Source organism: Cydia pomonella, chromosome 1 (assembly GCF_033807575.1).
Source record: "Cydia pomonella isolate Wapato2018A chromosome 1, ilCydPomo1, whole genome shotgun sequence".
NCBI classification, from domain to species: Eukaryota; Metazoa; Arthropoda; class Insecta; order Lepidoptera; family Tortricidae; genus Cydia; species Cydia pomonella.
In genome coordinates this window covers 43,078,038-43,100,858 of record NC_084703.1, presented here as the reverse complement: position 1 = coordinate 43,100,858, position 22,821 = coordinate 43,078,038, and the positions used below count along the sequence as shown (strand labels likewise).

The 22,821-nt window shown below is 38.3% G+C and overlaps 2 protein-coding genes across 2 annotated transcripts in view; one reads left to right on the top strand and one right to left on the bottom strand.

The window, feature by feature from the left end:
* The window catches only part of LOC133524265 (putative uncharacterized protein DDB_G0277255), a 74,393-nt gene extending 58,344 nt beyond the window's left edge, over positions 1–16,049 (top strand). The window contains exon 3 of the mRNA XM_061860169.1: positions 12,818–16,049. Coding sequence (XP_061716153.1) covers positions 12,818–15,895 — 3,078 coding nt within the window. The 3' untranslated portion in view covers positions 15,896–16,049. The remainder of the gene's footprint in view (positions 1–12,817) is intronic.
* A 3,983-nt stretch (positions 16,050–20,032) lies between these two features.
* LOC133524361 (uncharacterized protein C1orf131) lies at positions 20,033–22,766 on the bottom strand. Its single transcript, XM_061860342.1, has 3 exons — positions 22,403–22,766; positions 21,384–21,568; positions 20,033–20,215 (listed from the first exon to the last, which is right to left on the bottom strand). Exons 1-3 carry the CDS (start codon positions 22,659–22,661, stop codon positions 20,153–20,155), a joined length of 507 nt encoding a protein of 168 aa, XP_061716326.1. The 5' UTR covers positions 22,662–22,766; the 3' UTR covers positions 20,033–20,152.
* Positions 22,767–22,821: the final 55 nt, after the last annotated feature.

The following is a 22,821-nucleotide window of genomic DNA, read 5'->3' as shown; positions in this document are numbered from 1 at the left end:
CTTGAGGCCTACTTACAGAATAAATTATTGAATTTTGAATTTTGATCAAACGCGATTATTCGATGGTTTAAATATTTGCGTATTCTGTACAATATGAATCCTTCACATCTCTTCTTGGCCACATTTGTAATTCTCTACGGGCTTACTTAATGTATGTAAACATAGGCTTATTGGACACTCTTAATCCAATCTCTGAGTACAGATCCTCAGATAAACTTAACGAATTCTAGATAACTTATCTAAGTGCGAGTGCCGTGATATAGTTCGTGTCGTCCACGATGACGCGCAGATTTGTCAAACCTAACCTTTAATAACATGACAATACGATTCAAGGCAGGCGTCTTCGTGAATGGCACGATCTATAGCAGCGTTACAAAATCAATCAGAAAAATGTGTGAAATGTGTCGACACTAAAAGATAGCTAACTAGAGCTAGCGAGGTTAGCGCGCTACGCGTCAAAAGTATCTAACATTCTCTAATAGCTTCACAAAAACATTAAATTTAGACACATCGGTGGCAAACAGCCATGCGTCACGCCTGATGGTAAGCAGTCACCGTAGCCTATGGACGCCTGCAACACCAGATATATTACAACCCTAAAAGACCCGATATAAGTAAAGTATTATGTAGATTTGTAGAACAATTAGACTGTGACAGCAGCGTTTCTTTTTTATGTACTTAACCTTTTTTGTGTTATCTCTAGTCAGGATCGCGAGTCTTTTTCATCCTTATAGGAGAAAAAAGTGTCCCAAATTTCCATATATTTTTCAAACTTTCCTTTTTGTTGGCGCCATACAAAGTATATGGGGAAATGGTAGCACAATAGGAAAATAACCCTGGGATATTTTTTTCTCCCATTTGGATCGATAGAGCTCGTGATTCTGAGTAGGAAAAATACGAGTACAAAATAACTCAAATTGAATGGAAAATACATAAATGAAAAATGTAACAAAATTTATTAAAAATCCAAAAACGCTCAATGATACTTTGGAACACGAACATATATCTCTATTTGGGAAAGGATTCGAGGGTAGCAGATTCTCATTGAAAAGATGTGTCCCGACGAGTTTCTTGCCGGGCCATATTGGGATACTCCTCCAATTGAGGGGGGATTTAAATCTTCTCGGGTCAGAGGAGTAGGGTTAGACCCGGCGTAGCTTTATTGACGTTCACAAGCGCATTGTAATATGCCTACTTGAATAATAAACTATCTTTATCATGGAGGGTTGTGTGATCCAGTAGCGGAACACTTGATACTGCTGACTGTACAAGCGCGACATGTGGGGTCGCGCCAGTTACCATAAAACGTGCTAGACATGCAGAGACGTATTCGGCTGGAGATGATTCCGAGTAGGCTGCCGCATGCCCAATAGGCTCTCAATTAGCGCAAAAAACGTAAAAGCTCATTGAAGAAAGCTCAACCTTGAGCGCTTTCGCGGCGACCGGTTCCGCGCATGCGTCTGCGCATTCCGCGCTGCTAGGGCTGCCACAATACGATTCACATTTTATTTCTTCTTCTTTTATTTATACGGTCTGGCCGGTCTAATTGGTACAACACCAATGTCTACTGTCTATGTACTATATGATATCTACTCCTGAGAAAAAAGGACAACACACATATACATACAATCGCCCGCACAGAAGGTCACACAGAATCCATAAATAACGTCACACACATTTCTTGATTTTGTATTAGTGGAAAATTGTGTGTTTGGTAATCAAAGCTGCGGGCTGAATATCTCAAGGAGAATAGAAAACACCACATCATTAAATAAAGGATTTAATATATAAAAACACGGAAAATAGGAATAGCTTGTAGGTAAATCACACATGTGGCAACCCTGCATTACTTGCGCTCGCGCATGATAGTAGAGCCAGCTAGAGTATGTCCATGTGAGAAACAGTTTTTTAGTGCTTATTCGCACTCAATGAAAATGCCGCACGTACTGTGGCATACACAAGAAAGATTTAAATCATTAAATGAAACTCTTGAAACGAACATACCATTTAATTACTCATTGGCCAGTTGTGATTTCATATTTAATCCGGGACAAAGAGCTCTTGTACTTTTTGACCGGCCGTTCCTAATACAGTGCGTTTAATTAAGTAAAATGCTCCGACTCGGAGTGTGACCGTGTTGAAACCCTAAACACCAAATTCCCATGACAGTACTGACGCCCCTCACATTTTGCAGCCAAATCTCCTTGTTTCGACAGGCTTTACCCGCTCATGTAAACACCGATTTCATTTATTTTTATACTGTTTATTAATTTTCCCTTCATTGTTGTTTACTGTAAGGTCAGCATCAATAGTGGCGGATGAAACGACGCACGAAACATATCTGCCAACCTGGAACAATAAAATTATACATATAACTATAGACAACTTATACTGAAACGGAGCACAAAAAATACTTACATATATATTTCTATACCTTCAACTTGTAAAATTTTTCACAAGGTAAGCGCTTATTTTGGAACGCCTATAGTTCTAATGAACTATCTTGAGTTATAATGAATCATTGCCCTGGAATACTTGTCTAAATAGATATATATCTCTACAGTTTGCGTTTAAAAGCGTCTGGTGCAGTCTGAGGGCCTGCGCTAGCTGGCGCGGGTGCACGGACCGGACGAGCGGGTTAACGAAAAATAGTATGAGCAACGCTAACTGAAGCGGACGCGTGCGGCGGATTTCACCTACAAATAGCACCCGCGTGCGTGCGCACGCGGCGGGCGTCCGCGTCATCTAGCGTAGGCCCTGATTGTGCTACATATAAAGACACCGCACCTACCTATCTTACGCGATCGCGGCCGCCGTGAACGCTGCTCGAACTGTTAGTGCTTGAGAAAGGAGACCTAGGCTCTCCGAAACTTGTCGCGCGAGTGACTAAAAACATGTGAGTGGAATCCGTAGAATTAATTCAATGTTAGTATGTCTCACGACAGTTTCAATTCGATATACCTATCTGTTTTCGTTTAACTGTTAGCGTAGTCTGATGCAGACTGTACAATCTTATAACCAAACACCATTTAGCAACTATGTCGGACTGTACACGAGCAATGTGTAAAGTATCGCACGGTCCGCCGGAGCCGCCGTTGAATATTCAGCGAGATAAGAAAGTATTGTTTATGGTGTACTCACTACTCTATGGCCGGCTAGATAAATAAGTAATATTTTAATAGGTACCAATAATGGTTGCGTGCAAAACAGAGTTGTTACCACGGAATGTTGGCCCTCTCTTCGAAGCAGCTTGAAGGCAAAACGTCCCATTTCGTCGCTTGCCATGAGGACAAAATTTGCTTGTATTTTTATACGAATAACCTGAGATGGCGTCCTCTCCAAGGTGGCCGCGGACAATATTTAGCAAGATTAAAAGAAAATGTTTTGATAGCACACTAAAGTAGTAGGTTAAAAATAGGAGTGCAAAAATTTTTATACATATTTTTTTCTGCTGGAAAAAACCCAAATTGATTCGTGAGTTAGGTACTAACAATGACAAGCAACATTTTATATAGAATTTAGCTACAAAATGGCCCAGATTGCTTTTGAGTGTAATTATTATTAACTGTTTTATGGAAACCTAATTTCGTAACACCCAATCAATGCCATTGTTTCGTACAGGAGATTTACGATTTGGTAGGTAAGTTAGAGAATTTTCCTCCCCTTGATGTTCAATATAATAATTATAATAAGTGTCTTTGAATCCTACTTAGTCACCTTTTAAATTATACACTTTTGCAAAGAAGTAAAATCTTTTGGTATTACAATACGGGTTGAAATCATCCGCTGTCTACTTTGGCCATTGTCATTCTCACGGCATAGTGACCGGAATCTGAACTCGCAGAATATTTAGTCATAGGTTGCAGTCCAGGTACTTTCTGTGGTCAAAAACAGAATTCGTCATCGCCGTATCTCATGCATAATAATAATAACCAACAAACACGACAAATCCATTACAAAACAACTAAAATTTCACTAAAAAATAAGTTTACAGCCAGGCTCCATAAAATTCTTAACACACACCTTAATGCTAAAAATACAATTAAAGCAATAAATACGTACGCAATCCCTATACTTACATACTCTTTCGGTATTATCCAATGGTCACAAACAGATCTATATAATCTCCAAAGAATCATCAACACCTTAATGACTAAATACCGTAAGCACCATCCACGAAGCTGCACACAGAGGATGACTTTACCGAGGGCTGATGGTGGAAGGGGCTTGATTGATATCAGGAACCTCCACAACAAACAGGTAAGGTCACTTAGAAAGTTCTTCCACGACCAATCTTCCCGCTCTCCAATGCATCAGGCCGTCGTCATGACCGACAAAAAATTCACTCCGCTAAATTTAAACGACCACACAGCACAAAAAAGTGAAGTCATCATAGAGCCGCAACAAAAACAACAAGAGTGGGTACAGAAGGCACTTCACGGCAGACATCGACTCGACCTGATTAATCCCATCGTCGATAGGCTGGCGTCCAACATGTGGCTCAAGAGAGGTGAGTTGTTCCCGGAAACCGAAGGATTTATGATAGCCATCCAGGACCAAATAATAGACACCAGAAATTACAGAAAACATATCATCCGCGATCGCAATCTAACCACAGACCTATGCCGTAGGTGCCATGCTGCCTCGGAAACAATACAGCACATTACAGGAGCATGTCGATCCATAACCCAGACTGACTACAAGCATCGTCACGACCAAGTTGCAGCTATCATACACCAATATCTTGCCTTCAAATACAACCTCATCAACAACAGGACCGCTTACTATAAATACACTCCTCAGATTGTACTAGAATCACCCGATTACAAACTTTACTGGGACAGAACCATAATTACAGACAGAACTATCCACTACAATAGACCTGATATTACACTTCATGACAAAACTGCAAAGACTGTTTGTCTGATCGACGTTGCTATTCCAAACACCCACAATCTCACCACTACACACACGGAAAAGATCAGTAAATATACAGATCTATCCATAGAGATTAAAATTCAATGGCGAGTGAATACCGTAAAAACTATTCCGATTATAATTTCATCCACTGGTGTTATCCCTCGTTCTCTGCATACCAGCCTAAAATCTCTCGATGTTCATCCACTCACATATATCCTCCTGCAAAAAGCTGCTGTTATGAACACATGCAGGATAGTTCGTAAGTTCCTAACTCTAGAACAGTAGGATTTTATTTCACACTTTCTGTATTCGTTTGGCCAAAAGCCCGCGAATATGGGAATAAAACTTCCTCCAGTCGGAGAGACAAGTAAATAAATATGATTATAATAATAATAATATTCTTTATTGTGCACAACGAAAACATGATTAAATACAGTAATTAACATAAAAAACTAAGCAACAACAGGCGGTCTTATCGCTAAAAAGCGATCTCTTCCAGACAACCTTCAGGTAGTAGAAATTACTGTAAGGAAGAAATATGTATAAGGGTAGCAAATATAAAGTATAATATATATACAGTTTATAGTATAATATATATACAGTTGGTATTAATTCTAGTAATTCGCTATATTACTATATTTGTATTAAAGTACTTGTTTCACGTTTCTGGTGCAAACCTCCATTCGAACTCAGTGACCGGCTGACCGATTAGTTTTTTTTATTCCTATCAACATTCACTCTTTTCCTTACCAACCAATCCTCCTAAAGTTAGACCTTAAAAAATCTGAACTACGTTCCAGCCCAAGTTCAAGAATATTCAAACTCCGTTTCAAACTCGAAGGGTAGGCTAGATATGTCAAAAAGCAATTTTAGGGTAGTGACAATGCAAATTAGATACGAGTTTTTTACGATTCTTGATTAAATTTGGCAAGGGCATATAATCGATTCTTTTGGTGATGGTTAATATTATTAAGAAAACATACCATCACAGTTGGACGCGACTGAAACGATTTGACACGAGCGGAATCCATTTGGTTGATAAGTAGAATCAAACTTTATTGCAATTGAGTTCCGTTGTACTAAGTAAGTAGTAGTTGTAGTAAGTATTGAGTTGTTGTAACAATATTATTCAAAAATGCATGGACAAGTAATGAATGAAATCATTCATAAATTGTCCACGCAAATTTGAACCTGATGGTACATAATGAAACTCAACGAAATTAAAATTTATCTTTTTATTTGTATATTTTGGTGACTTGTGTATATTATAATGAGATATTCTAAGCTGAAGATATTTATTATTTGTTCTCATGGGATTCAAGTTATTTTTGATAAAAAATGATTAGTCTGAAAAGTCAATGGCATGGTTTGAAAAATACTATACACCAACAGTGCTAATACGACTATTAGTACGAGTTTATTATCGTTTAAAAAACATTTAACCGAGAAAGTACGCATCTGAATTAGAAACCAATACCTACTTTAAAATTAAAAGTCTCACGACACCGGCGAAATGACTATTGTGCCTCTACATTACGAAAGAGTATTAAAATTCCATTATTATTCCTTACTAATTGTGAACAATAATTACGTTAGTAAACACATCATTATGAAAACAATAAAACAATAATTATATTCAAGAATATTAATGTTTGGTTAGATGACAAATCAACCAGTAAGATCACGAACAATGACTCTTGAATCTAGATATGGCGAGTGATAAAAATACCTTACGATTAGAAAATCACTTTCGATTTTACAATAAGCGTGGGTTTGTTTGTGTAAGTTTTTGTACACGCTTAAACGGTTGTGTTATAAGTGTAGGTGTTGACTTAAAAACGACGTAAGCACATCAAGTCGAATTCAAGTTAAGACGTTTATAGCAGAACGGTAGTATTTTGACCTTTGAGTTCACTTTCTTTTACTTCAAAGTTTGGCATCTGGTAACTAATGATGCTTAATAGATTTGAGATATAGTTCCTAACATAATATGTATGTAGTGAAAGTTTGTTCCTTTATCAACTATGGTTATATGTACAGTCAGCATCAAAAGTAGCGGATCAAACAAGGTTTCAAAAGTATCTACCATTCTGAAACAGCTTAACAAAATATGATGGTCCTATATTTAGAACAATTAGAGATTTATCTACGAAAAGTTATCCGGAATATCAGATACTTTTGGCGCGTTGTTTCATCCGCTACTATTGATGCTGACTGTACACCGTGTTTTTATTGAATTCTCTTAACTTCGGGCTATGGGCTATGTTTAAGCGAACTAATTGGCATAGTTAAGTTTTTATATAAAAAGTAATTAAATGTTGCATATAGCGATGTTATAATACGGGCATTACATTTAACTCAATCAAACAATTGAAAACTGTGACATATATCGAACATCGATCATCCGAGATAGTACTTACGTTTAGTAGCAAGTCAATATGTAAACAGGTCCTAAGGCAAGTGTACACACTCTTAAGGGCCTTGTAAGATAAAAATAAATTACTTATTGATTATCTCCAAAATGGAGTTAATTATAGAATACCGGCGTGTTTGAGAAAGTTACTTAATTTAAGCTCAGCAATGTACCCATGAAATCAACGGTAAAACACGATTATTTGTGTATTTCCGTTAAATGTGAATCCCATCCCATGTTTTTCAAAAGGAGTCTCGCATTTTTTGCCTATCCTAAAAAGTATGTGAAGACATAGGCCTCTAGGGATTTCAAAGACTTCAAAGAGGTTTATTATATCATGGGCCAATACACAAAATATTTCATAAGTAATGGTCTATTTCTTTAGGATATCAAACTATGGAAGCATAACTGGCCAAGTTTCAAGGCCTAATTTGGGCATCCGATTATTGAATGTAAATTAACGCATTGTAATTGAACTTATTACATGCGACTTCTAAATTCAACCTTGCTCGTATGGCTTAAGGTCGAATGTGGAAAGTCAAATACAAAAGGAACAACATCCTCATATACATATATAGGTATCCCTTCATGTCTTGGCGTACTATCACTTTGTACGCGTATCTCGGGTCGACGAACTTACTTCCGCAGTGGCATTCACACTAACATTAAATGATGCGAGCTATGCTTACTGCTTTTGATAAGAACCTAATGTATACATACATATAGAGCCCTAAATATACATTTCTATACAGTACCTCCAGTTCTAGTAAACTCCTAGAAGATAGGAGAATTCCGGACAGAAAGGTAAAACTATTTTTTTTACTCGGTTGGCCTTGCCGCTATATATCAACGAGGATACTCTACAGGCGATCCCTCGTGACCCAATTATTACATACTTGTGTAAATTGTGTAAACTTAGCTCAGTAAAGATGCGGTTGCGCAAAATATAAAATTATAAGTAATGGCCAGTTTTTTTTACAATAGGGCTTATTAAACGTCTTAAAAGAGATATTGTAATAGGTGCTGTACTTGTACTGGAAAGCATAATTGTAACGATTTTTTTTTAGATTATAATTCCTATATCTTAACCTTTAAACGAGCAATTCTTGTGTAAGTATATATATTTATATAATTCGGAGATCTCGGAAACGGCTCTAACAATTTTGATGAAATTTGCTATATTAGGGGTTTTCGGGGGCGAAAATTCGATCTAGCTAGGTCTTATCTCTGGGAAAAAGCGCATTTTTGAGATTTTATATGTTTTCCGAACAAAGCTCAGTCTCCCAGATATTAATACTATCATGAACATGATATATCCGTTACACTGAAAACATCAGCTATTATGAATTATTTCCAATTCGCCATAGCTTAAATAAATAAATAAAACCAAAAATCTTTATTTCCACACAAACAAAATTAACAATTTACGTGAAAATAGCTAAAAAAATATAAAATTACTTAAAGTTAATAACTTAACATAATAATTATAACTTAAATCTACGATGTGGCATAGGATACCAATCATAGCATGTGCAATGACAGAGGGTTCCGCGCTGATTTTCAGACTGGTCCCGGGAGAGATTGGGGTCGGTCAGTTCTAGCATAATGTTATAATGAACTTTTTTTAGGTACTTTCTTTATGTGTATTTTTGTGTGCCTGTACAGTTTATTAGTGTACCTACGTATATGGGTATGTGGGGCTGGTATGTAGATGTATAGTGTCGGTAAGAATGTACTTTGTATTGTGTGTATTAGGTTTTGTCCTTCGTTCAGTAAAATGATTGTCGTATATACATATAGTATACCTAATACCTACACCCTACTTTATGTTAGCCCATTGTTCCGGTTACGGAATACCCTAGCCGCAAGCGTATGCACCTCGAAGGTCGATGCGTATCAAATCGCTATTAGTGCTATTGCGGTGAAACCTAATTATTAATATACTACCTATACAGTCCGTCTACGCTAAGACTGCACCAACTGCAGTAACAATGTATGACCGCGCAGTAGGTACGGTCGAGTTAACGAAAATCTCAAAAACCAACGTCCAAAAAAATATATTTTTCTACTCGTCGACTCTAATGGTTGAATTAAGATTTCGTATACCAAACTATAATTGCGTAGTTTTCATGTATGGGCTCCAACTCAACTAGAAGATTCATTTCGATACGCTGTAGTCAACTGTAAAAAAAAATGACAAATCACGTGCCGCCGCGCTCCATAGAAGACTAAACGGGCGCGGGGCGGGAGTCGCGCATTTTTGTCTACTGAGATGCTTACCAATTTTCATTAATAAAACTTTTTTTTTATAGTAAAAAAAAGTTTTATTTTATATGACTCGTAGAAAAAGTATTGTATACAATAGTGATATAATCAGCAAGCTTCGTTGCGTTATTATTGGTAAACTGTCCGAAATAAACTAAGTAGAGAGTTCAACTTTATTAATAAAGTTGCATCTCGAGTCGACTGACCCACTACGTTAATAGGTTGGCAATATTCTAGTTAATGATGATGCGGATCCTTCAATGTACCTACAATGCTATTTCTATAAACTTAACTTATTTCCAGTGCAATGATTTCATCATGGCATTTTGTTATGCAAGTCTGGACAAGTCCGAATTGTCTTGACTCATACACCACAACAATGCCTTAGGCTGCGCATAATGATTTTCGTCCAATCGATCACTTTTATTAGTATGGGGGTTACATTCATTATTTACATACGTGACGCGGCTACTAATGTTTGTGTTTTATCAGTGCGCCTTGGGCCCATTTCTCGAACGGTATTAGTCTAATATTATGAGTGTGCTGCCATGGTAACTCATACGCCTTGACAGGGGCCCATTTCTCGAACGGTATTAATATGTATTATTAGTCCCCGAACTGTCAAGTCGCAACCATGGCAACACACTAATAATATTAGACTAGTACCGTTCCAGAAATGGGCCCTAGTTCGTATATACGTATAAAATAAACGAACAGTCAATTACATTTTAGCTACCCAAAACAGTAAGATTTACTGTCTTTTCGGAAACAGTAAAATTTATAGTTATGTTCGTTAGGCTCTTAAGGAATTGTTTAAAGCATTAAACGTCAATGCAGTTTCAATTGTTTTAATTGTTTGTTTTTCTCAGTGTTAAAAACACCCAAGACTCAGGAACAAATAAATGCTTTACCAGGATATACGAACCCAGGACCATCAGCTTCATAGGCAGGGTCACTAATCATTACCCACTAGGCCAGACCGACCATCAAAAACAAGATTTATGTTTATTCTTGTTTGTTTCTCATAAGTAATTCATACTCATAACGTTAACCTTTTATATTTATGGAGCATGGCAATAAACATCAACATGCGAAATTGATCAGTCACGCGTTACGCAATCGTATTAAAATAATGACCATGCATATCCTACTATTAAATGGGACGTTCTAAAAATCTAAATAAACCTCAGGAATGGAGTGTGTACTCCATGTTGCACCTTTAATACATTCCTGTAGTGTTGGTTAAGATTCTAGAGTAGCCTTTTTTTAAAGATAAAATCCTTAAAATTATTGGAGTACTTAATAAAATTATTCAGAGGCTCGACTCTTTGAATAGCGCTTGAAAAATAATTAATAAAGGACTCGACTCGGAAGTTTATTAAGCGCTGAGCCTCTTATAACGAGTGAGTTCTTCAAATTCCTACCGACACTTCTTCCTGTATTTTTTTGCTACTCAGCAGTCACGGTCTGCTTTCGCAGGACCGTGAATATGATTTAAGCATTCTTGGCACGCCCTACTCACACTTGTCCTCCACATTTCAAGGTCGCTCGCTTGACACGGTCTTGCTGAAGTGATCTTGTCTTATCAGCACATATTTCCGCTGACGATTTTTACGATACTCTTTGACCGTCGGCATATATTGGTTGGACTTTGGACTTTCATTATCTTGTAAAACGCTCAGTACATAAACAGTCGTATAAGACTTGATTTTAATATGAAAACAAGCCCTTTTCTATGTATATGGATGTCATTAGTTACGAACGGGCCAAGACATGTGCTTACATTTGGAAGGCTTGAGGTTCAGTGTTAGACAGTATAGTAAACTGTTAAGTGGTTATTAAGAAAATATATTAATATGTTAATTGAAGGATTGTGTCGACGAACCAGGAAAGGATCTCTTTCAGTGGTGAGCATTCAGAGATTCGCGTTACACATCTGTGTTATTTTCAGGGAAAAGAGACACTAGTGTCTGAGGCTTTGATACTTCAATAGAAATGTATGCAAATTCTGAGAGGGTACAGTGCACTGAGGTTCCGTTTCAGAGCTACACATATTACGGAGGTTTTCATTGCTACAAAGCGGTAGCCCACAGCTAACATATATTAGAGTGCAAATCAAAAACCGATTTACCCTATTGCAGTAAGAATGATTATCAGATTTAAGCATGGGATTTACAATTATTTCCTCGTACAAAAGAAACGTACGTACTTGACATTTGGTTCACGCGGCCTGTTGAAATGTCTAGCTAAATGTCGATCTTGATCCGATGCTGTTTCATTTGCGGTAATTTGCTTACGTCATTACGCGCATTTGACGTATTGCGATCGACCGTGACGTAGTTGACGTAAATCCGTTTAAGAGCATAATAGAAATTGAGAAAAAGTAAGCAAACAATTTTTTGACGTGAAATAAAATTTCAGTTCAATTTGATTCGCCAAATAAGGGATGTTTTTGCTTCAACAATGTTTTTTTCTCCCTTTTCCTAGTGGGATCAGGTACGATCCGATATATACCGATTATGCCCTTAAAATACTATTTTATCATTCGTATTTTATGTTTATCATTGCAACACTAATTAAAGATAGCGTATAAGCCATAATAATAATTTTACCTTCTTTGTAGCTCTACAATTTACGTCAATCTTATATCACGATATTGGGGAAACATGCATGTTCGTGACGTAAGAGTATTCGCGTTTTTTTTTTTAGCAACACCATCGTAAAGTAGGAGGTTCTCAATTTCACTCTTGGCTATTTAGCTGCGACTCCACTAAAGGATGTTCGTGGTGCTTGCTATCTAATCTGGAACAATCGATCTTGTGAAGTTAACTGCACATACATAAAGGGGCCGATCATTTCCTTTATGATTTTCCAAAGCTGCTCTAAATATTTTGACACGGTGTTTTTGTGAAGTATATGACAAACTGCAACCGCTCCGCGCAGGGCTGGATTTAGGGGAGGGCAACCGGGGCTACAGCCCCGGGGCCTCCACAAAAGAGGGGCCCCCACAATAGAGACTTCGGAAAATTGTCCATTATATTCGAAAAATAATTTGGGGCCAGGGGGCCTCCACTCCTTTGTTGCCCCGAGGCCTCCAGACCTCTAAATCCGGCTCCGCGTACATTGCATCAAGTTCCTATGAAATTGATTTAGTTGATTCTTAAAGCCATTGGAATATACACTACATAAAAATAACATAAGTTTTTTCCTTGTTTCCAGATGGACAGCAGTTCCGAAGCGATGGAACTGCGACGCGAGCTGGACGCGGTCCGCAGCGCCTTGCAGCAGCAGTCTGAGTCCGTCCTCAAGCAGCGGCACCAGCTCGTCGAAGCCGGCCAAGCCCTTGCCACCCGCGACAAGCGCGCCAACCAGGAGCGCCGCCTCCGCCAGGACCAGCTCGCCCTCGTCCTCCGCTCCCTAGTCCTCCTAGAATCCCGCCTAACCAGAGAACAGAAACAAGTGCACATAGCTCTTCACCAGAAAGAGAAAATCATCAAGTCCCAGCAAGAGGAAATCGTCAAACTCAAAGCTCGAAAGGGATTTTGCAGCAACTGCCAACAGCTTCTAGGCTTCACGAGTGAGCAAACCAACATCGAGACCGACCCAGAATTCCAAAGCCTAGAGAGCACTGACTCTAGATTCCAAAACAACTTTGTCAGAAGTTCGAGTTACCGTGAACGGAATTCGCCACCTGTATTCCAAAAGAACACTAGGTTGAGTAAAAGCTTCCAGTTACCTAAAAACGATGTCACGTATGGCAATAGCAGTTCGAGCGAAGAAGGCAACAACGCCAGCACTGGCAGCAAAGGAACGTTTATTAAAAATAAGCAAGCTTTTGTCAGGCGAGACGTTTTCAGGCGATCAAGGAAATACTCTGGAAGAAAGAGTAACAAATATTACGATAACTCGCAAAAAGGTTATAATAACCAAGCCAATAGCAGTAGCGCCGAAGAATGTGTCGGCATGAGTTATCAAGTCAACAACGAAAACGACTTAACAGCCAATCAAATTGCAAAAGACATAAGGAGGGCGTCTATGAAAATAGATCAACTTATTGGTGAAGCTAAGAAAGATATAGATAATGCCAGTGAATCAGAGAAAACTTATTCTACAAAAATTGAAAGACTGCACGGCATAAAAAGACAGGCGTCCGATGAAATTAAGGCTAACAGACAAGTATTCTTAAACAACGTTCTCAATGAAGAGGCAAATGAGAAACCTTGGTACTGCAATGTTAGCGACCCCGAGCAAGACACCGACTGCATGGAGGAGCGGGGGACACTCAATAATAACAAGTCAAAATCTGCCGACAACTTGCTCGTGGCCGGCTTCAATAGCGGTATTCTCAACGCTGAAGTCATTTCAGCTAAAAATGAAGTGTTGTGCAGCAACATCATACAGGACAACGACCGATTCAATAACAGATTCGATGATAAGAACAATAACCTACAATCTACTTTGACTAAAACTAACCCCAACGACCTCAACGACAACTGGTACGCCAGCACGAGCGACGCAGACGACAGCCCGACCAACGAAATATATAAGAACAACCCCGTGCTCGAGTGCGTCAATCAAATTTTACTCCAAAATTCTCTGGATGACAGCAGCAACGACAATTCCAAGTCCAGCGAAGCTCCAAGTCCTAAATCTTCTACCAAACGGGTCCAATTTTCCACACTCAATAGCATTTCGTATGAAGACAAAGTGCGAGCAAACAATCACACACTGCCACGATCAGAGAAGAGAGCGAACAAAATCGTAAAGTTCAGCCTGGAGACGGCGTCTGAACATAGCTACGAAGTCCCTAACACTGCGCAGGGATTTCAGTACGAGATACAAAGTATCTATAGCAACGAATACGAACCGATAGTCACCAAGGCTGCCGAACGGGTTGTACCGCTGCCGCGTACGACTGCCGCGAAAGTGCCCGTGCCAAACATTAGAGGCTCTATAGTTAAGAATCTAGCTGCTAACATAGAACGTAACACCGAAAAGAAGGATGCCGAATTGGGCTCGATGAAGATTTTCAACAAGAGAAAAGTGCCGCGAACTCCCCCCGCCTTGCCGCCGAAACCAAAGAACCTGTCGGCCAAATTCAAAGCCGAAAAAACAGAACCGTCAGACTCTGAAGCCGTTGCGGCTAACCAACGGGTTGCAGAAGTTAAGAGGAGAGTGGGCCAAGTAGCAACAGTTAACGTAGAACCCGACTACTGCTCCATTTCAGAGATAAATGTTCCAGTAGTCAGCAATGGCAAAAGGGAGTTGCTACTCTCACAGCCAACGGTCGAGATTCACAACGAGCAGTACCCCGTGCACGTGAGTCAACGGAACAACAGCGTGGCTAAGGTGGTGTCGCTACCTCGCATCCAGAATAAAATAAGCGATAAAGACATACCAAAACTACCGCAAGTCACCGAGATCATCATTCCCGACGAAGATGAAAAACAAGAAGAAACTAATTTCTCGCAAGACAGTTACTTACCCAACTTTAACATGCATCCTATGCAACCAAAAGTGGACCCCCGCGGTTCTATTCAAATGGGTAATACGGTGTCCTCCATCCTATCTGAGATAAATAAGGGAGGGAAAAGCGGCGCCAAACACATCAACCTCACCGAGTTGGATCACCAATTCAATCGCGGTCCCGAGAAAGCGGAATTACACAAGGCAGAGTACTTCGATGACATCGATAAATTTGATTTGTCCCAAAATTTTGAAGAATTTAAAATTGATGAAGAGTTAGGCAGCATCGTGGCAGAGGAATACCGCATCAGCTCTGGCAGCAGTGACGGTTCCATGTCCGACGTCGTCACCGAACATATCTTACCCGTACCTGAAGACGATGGCAAGGACAAAATCGATACATTTCTCGGAGGAGACAATTTAAACAAGCAAAAAAACGCCAAGTTATCGAATAAGCCCGACCTTTTGTCGAACATAGAGAACTTAGAGACGGAATCGGTCAGGAATTCTGATATCGAATCGAGCAATTCGTCTGGCAGCAATAGTGGGTCTTACAACACTGTGAAATGTGAGCCGAGAATGATCGTTGCGAAAGCTGAGGTGGCAAAGACGAAAGGTACCTTTGACATCTTCCTGGAGACGTCAGGTCTGAGCAGCAAGAGTATTGCGACTAACAAGCAGTTTGTCGGCGTGAGGCCCCCGAGTGCCAATCATAAAAACGTGCTCAAGCCAAAAGACATCAAAATGAGAGTAAAAAACCCCGCGACAACGAATAAAATCAACGAAAAACCTATGACTACTGCTATTAAATATTTTGAACCTTACGTGTAATTGTATTAACGTGTCTATATTTTTAGATTGAATATTATTTATTTTATAATTGAACTTGCCTTGCATAATATTACTATACTGTATTTATCGCGATGTACATACTATATTAACTATAGTTAGCTATCTTTAATTATATGAATATTTTAACATTTTATATGCTGTTTTATTGACACCACAACTATTGCAATTAGGCAGGTATCTAGAGACACGATACGCGTAGCGCAGTATTTATACTCAAGTTTAAATTTTCATGCCGCCTTGCCTGCTGCTTGGAACGCACTGCATTTAATTTCTTGCAGTTTCAGGACCTCAAACAATATAACGTACGGCATGCTTCATAAGCGCACGCACTTGCAAGACTGAAATCGCACGAAACTAGACTGAAACCACAAGAAATTAATCGTAGTGCGTTCTAAGCCTTACACAGAATATTTTGTCTTCGAACTTGCAACGAATAAAAAGTGAAATAAATAAGTGTTAAGTACCTACGTTAAAATTGTAGAATTCTTCCGCCATTTTTTATTGTTTGACGAAAAGGCATGAAAGGCAAAGACCCATGCCGTTATTACTTCCACTTCGGACACAACACAACTAACGTTTGTTACTAATGTTGTTCGTGTATTTCAGCTACTCGACACTAATAATTCGTTTTATAATTTCTAAATATCATGGATGAAACCTGAAAACCATTCTTTAGGTATTATCTATTGCTAAAGCACACAAAAAAAATAAAAGTGCAGCTCACAATGTACTAGCTCTCAATATTTTTTCTAATAAAAATTTAATCGAAGTATACAACAGTAAACCAATTTTTAGTAGATTTCAATTGATCTGGTAGCAAATTACTACTATTTTGGGATGGGTCATAAGCTTCGGAAGTAAGTAGTAGGTATGAGGCCTATATATCACTTATATTCATTAATTTAAAGTAGGTAAAGTTTTTGATTTAACTAAGTATTTATGAATTTATACACAATATAGGACCGCATATTCTTTAGTCAAACCTTTGCACAAAACTTTTTAAAAATAAATTTTAAATTATATAGCATAGACAATTTGCCGGTTCTTAAGGCCCGTCCAGACGGGATCATCAAATTGACCAATTTGATCAGAAAATAAATTGGCGTGAATCTCATCTATTAGCTCCCGCTATGCAAAAATTAAGTAGCGAAAGTTAACTGAAGTTTTACTGGTGATAGACAATAATACATGCACCGACAAACCTACAATAATGCAAAAAAAATCCGTAATTTCGTGTTACTAACTGCAAACTAGTGTGTAACAGGCGATAAAACTTTTGATCGACGTGTTGTATGTAAGTACGTGCAAAAAATAATAACAGTATTTAAACTCAACCAAGTGTTTCTAGAATTAATCGTCAATAACCGATATTTGAGATATAACAATTTTTAATTGATAAATCACGAATCAAATACATTTTTATACTTACCGGGGGGCCTACCGCGAAAATCGAAGTTCGTCAATTGCGGGCATTTTTCTCTGTCACTCTAATGACGTCTTAGAGAGAGTAAAAGAGAAAAATCCCCGCAATTGGCGAATTTCGGTTTTCGCGGTAGGCCTCCAGACTTCTTTCAAAATCGGTGCGACGTAGAACAAAACAACAAATCTGTCTGAACTGTGACGTCACGTGACGTTTCGACCAATGGGCAATGGCATTGCGTTTCGCTCATTAGCATTTCGCGCGCAATTTTTGTACTTTTTTAATTGTTTTTTAGCACTTATATGATAATTGTATAACGGAAATGCATTTGTAACACCCATAACGATAACAATCATTCGAATAAAATTTATCTGGTTCAAATTTAAACTTCATGCATGAGGCTAATTATTATGGGCCTTTTTCTTAACAAGATTGAAGTTTATGGGAAAATGAATACACACCAGGATGTTTCAAATAAATACAAATTATAATGGCATCATTTTCTTTTATCTTAACACACAAATCAATAATGTGAGATCCTTATAATTGTGCAACATGTTACATATTGCGATGCTTCGTCTTCAACGTTATTGATACTGGAATGACGTAGGCAGGCCGTTTTGGGTAATATATCCATAGGAATCCTTTTACATGTCTATCTCTATTAGCACTAACACCGCTCCGATAAGTTCTCCGTTTTCTTGTTTTAAAAAGTGAGAAGTTGATTGCCATGTTCCTTCCACGTGGCTCTTAGAGCTCTATCGGCACTCTCAATTGGGTAATTAAAATTATATTATATTCAACGAAAGCACCAACACCGTGGCCAAGTATTTTATAGTTTTCGTTTGTTTGACTGTACCTATCTGTATACGATATCATGGAGTGGTCTGATGTACAACCTAAAGAGGTAGAAAAGAACTCTAAGATCTTCTGAATAATTAAAACTTCTAGAGCTGTGTACGCTGCCTCAAGTTATCAGACACAAAGGCATTGCTGAATCAATATCGTCTAGGCTACAGCGCAGGTCTAGTACATCTAACCAATTGCGATACCTCTCCAAAGTCTAAGACCTAAGTGGCTAATAACAGTACTAAAATTCAACAGTTCATCAACTTGCACACGTTCGATTTTGCAGCCAAACGCACTGAAGTTACGACCTTCTGAACTCGTTAAATGCACTTGGCGGGTCATGTTCTCCTGGTGACGAAAAGCGGTGAAACCACTGTTTGAAAGCAAAAGCCATTCGAGATCTATATACGTGCGTATGTAAAATTATTCTACAAAGTGAAAAATAGTTTATAAAAAGTATTTAAATACAAATGCAAAACAGTTTTTAAATTAGTATATAAAATACTAAATAAAAAGTATTTTATATTTTGAAAATACCTACTATTTCGAATAAAACACAAAATAGTTTTCTTCAAAACGTATTTACTTAAATACTAAATAGGTATTTTGCATTTTAAATACAAGTATTTCAAATAAGTCATCTCATCAAGTACATCTCTGGTATAATCTACACGCTCCGTGTTTTATTGAACCAGAAGCTATTTGTTCGGGCTGAAGGCCCTCTTTTGGCTGTAGCTGTACTAGACCAGCCTAGACTTTATTGATTTGGCAATGCCTTTGTGTCTGATAGCTTAAAGCAGCGTACACAGCTCTAGAAATTTGAATCATTCAGAAGGCCTGAGGGTTCTTTTCTACCTTTTGGTTGTACATCGGACTACTCACAGATTACAGATTCAGATGCAAATCGGTACACAGTCAAACAAACGACGACTATAAAATACTTGGCGACGGCGTTGGTGCTTTCGTTGAATATAACTAATTAATTACCCAATTGAGAGTGCCGATAGAGCTCTAAGAGCCGCATGGAAGGAACATGACAATCAACTTCTCACTTTTTAAAACAAGAAAGCGGAGAACTTATCGGAGCGGTGCTACTGCTAATAGGGATAGACATGTGAAAGAACCCTTTTGGATACCCAAAACAGCCTGCCTTCGTCATTCTAGGATCAAGAACGTTGACGACGTGGATACTAAGCCAGCATCGCGACTTGCGACCTGTTGCACAAATTTAATCTTAAATTTTTGATTTGTGTGTATAGATTAAAGAAAATGATGCCATTATAATTTGTATTTCTTTGAAACACACCCAGCCTCAATCTATCCTACTGTATTTTTTGGAGAACGTTCTTTTCTGCTCTCTACAGCACAAAAGAAGACAAATACAGAAAGTCTTCATTGTTGGATGTGCAATAATTCTGCGGCAGCAAGCTTTACATTATCCAGGACAGCAATATCTACTAATAGATAGTGTCATTCACGAAGACGCGTGCCTTGACACGTAATGTCATGTTACTGAAGATTAGATTTGACAAATCTGCGCGTCATCGTGGATGACACGAACTATAAATGTGGAAGTACCTGTCTATTACCTACTTCACACTTAAAGTGCTGAAACAATTTACATGAAATTTGATATGGAGATCGTTTGAAGGCCCGTAGAAGGACACAGGATAAGTTTTTCAAACATCACCGTCATTCGAGGCAGACAAAGTCACGGGCAGAACAGAAGATACAATAAGATAGAAGATAATAATAATAATAATGTGCAAAAATGCTGAGTTGCACCTAACCTGGAAAAATGCTGAATTGCAAATGAGCGTAAGATCAGGAATATTAAAACTATAAAATCATACTTCTTAAACATTTAATTTGTCTTTTGCAGAAAAAGCATAAAGGCAAAATAGAAAATACCACATAACTGTATCTATCAGAAAGTAATTCGTACACAGTTACTAAAAAGTAAAGAATCACTTCTTGCGCTTCTTTTTAGTACTTGGTCCATCTTTTTTCTTCAAGTCCTTTTTCTGTACCTGTAAGAATAATATCAATTATATATAATTTCAATTGATAACACATAGGATTCACACAGGGAACTAGAATAATAATAATCATCGCTGGGAAAACATTGTTACGGCAGGTGCCATGATATTTCATCACGTCTAATTGTCCACCCAAACTTTAATCCATAATTGACCATTATACTGTTCACTTTTTCTACAATAGTCCCAATGCCTGCTGCGACCGATTCATGAGTGTTTAAAGCTCCAAGTGGCCCCTTCATGTTGGATCTATATCCCCATGCAAGCCCATCAAAAGATCACTCATCACTGGATTCACTAGCAGCTGGGCTAACCTCAATGCAATCAGACAACATTTTATACAGATTTATGTGTATCTCCTCACATTTTCACGACATAATTATCATAGTACTAATTGACATTAAATTGTGTTTAAAATCAAAAAATAAACTTGCTCCATCTCAGGTGTCTTCAAACGAGCAATGCTGGCTGCATGGTATGGCCACATATGGCTCGCAAGCACTTGCTTTTGACCCACAGTTAAGGAGAAGGATAGCCAGACCTCGCTTCGGCCCTTAGGTAGGGTTTCCGCAAACATAACAGTATTGTTGCTACTTTCTTACGATTGTAGGGGGACTGAAACAGCAGACCAAGGTCACCAATGTTGTAAAACGCGTAGCCAGATTGAAGTGGGAATGGGCTGGTCATATAGCACAAAAGACCGATTCGTGGAGTAAACAATTACTCGAGTGGCAACCATGGGAGAAGAACATCCTCAAAGTAGACCCCAGGTGCATTGGGACAACAACATCAAAAGGACTGTGGGGAAAAAGATCCAGGTCGCACAGAACCGTGACAAGTGGCATTAAATGAAGGAGGCCTACACCCAAAGGGTAGACACAAGCTAAAGAGAGAGAGAAAAGGGGGACTTGGCAAGCATCAGGGTTTCTTAGAAACCTCAACTAGCCACTAGAAGTTAAGGGGAACAGGAACAATGGATTTAATGGGTGGATTTTTGAAGTAATGACTGTCCATGAAATGTCAGGATTTTTTGAAGAGATGAATGTCTGGACATTTGTCTGGATATTCTATTTTTTTATATTTCCTAACCTAATCTAACCCGGTTGTCCAAAAAATCAGAGCTTTGTCAGCAAAAATGTTGCAAAAGTAGTATACCTACCTTCCCGTATGTGTCTAACAAGTGCCCAATATCATTTCCAGTCTTTTTCTTCTTCTTTCCACCGCTCTGCATCATGCTCTTTGATCTCATAATCTGCTTCTCTTCTTGCTCCTTCTGTTTCTCCTGTTTCCTCTTCTGCATCAGTTCCTTGTAGTTGAGATATTCCTTCTTAGGTGGTTTGGCTCCTAATGGCATAAACATGTTTATTCGTAAGGGAATTTCAGAATAATGGAAGGATGAAAGTAGGAGGTCTCGGGTTCAAATTTATGTTTATTCCAGATGTTTGTTCCTGAGTTATGGATGTTGTCTAGTACCCTACCCACAACATAAATCATATTTAGCTTACTGTTCCGCTAGGTAGATTTGTTTAATATTGTCACATAATTACTAATTAAAATCAGCTTTAAATTAAAACTATTACAATGAAAGAAAATACATTTATTTAATGCCACAACATAGTATAAAAAAAAGAAGGCATGCAGACATAAACAAAACATTTGGATGCTAAAATAGGATCCCCACTTAGCCTAATGCTGCGGCAGTCCATACCATCAGTTTTCTGGGGGACCTGACTTAATGGCGACACATGCTACAATGACGCACAAAGAAATTGACATTATTGATATAAAAAATAAACACACAAAATTAAAAACTAGAAAAAATAACATACACATGACCATTACAATATTAACTACAATATTAACAGAGCTCAACGAGGGGCGGGAGGGTGTTAGGGTCGGCAACGCGCATGTAACTCCTCTGGAGTTGCAGGCGTGCATAGGCTGCGGATACTGCTTACCATCAGGCGGGCCGTATGCTTGTTTGCCACCGACGTAGTATTTAAAAAAAAAACTAAGAACAGTCTTTTTTAATTGAATTTGAGAGGGTAGGAATAATATTGGTTTAATGCATATTTGACCGCACTAATTTGGCGTTATTAGAATGAATGCTAAGAACATGGGTTTAAGTGTCCGTTTAGTTTTAGGCATATAATTCTTGTTATTATATTTCCTGCTTACCTAAACTAACCGCTAGTGCAATCCTAGCTTCTTCTTTCTTCGATGGGTCGAACCCTGACATACCAAATTTCACTACTTCATGTCTGATTTTCTTAAGATCTAGGTCTTTCTTTTGATTCAATTCTTTTTGGCTAACTTTCAACTTCTTGTCTGCTTCTACTTGCTTCTTTTTTGGTTTATGCGCTTCGAATTTGACAAATTGAAAATTGTTCTCTGCGTTTTTGAGTGCTAAAGCAGCTTTCGTAAGTACAAGGGACATAATTATAGAAGTTCTACGATATTTATAAAACTGAACCAAAACCGAACAACAACGTGATGAAAGTGAACAATAAAAGTCAATCACTGCGTTCTAAAGTCAACGTGATAATATGGTGACATTGACAGTTCAACCAAAACAACCATAGACAGAACGTATGTTT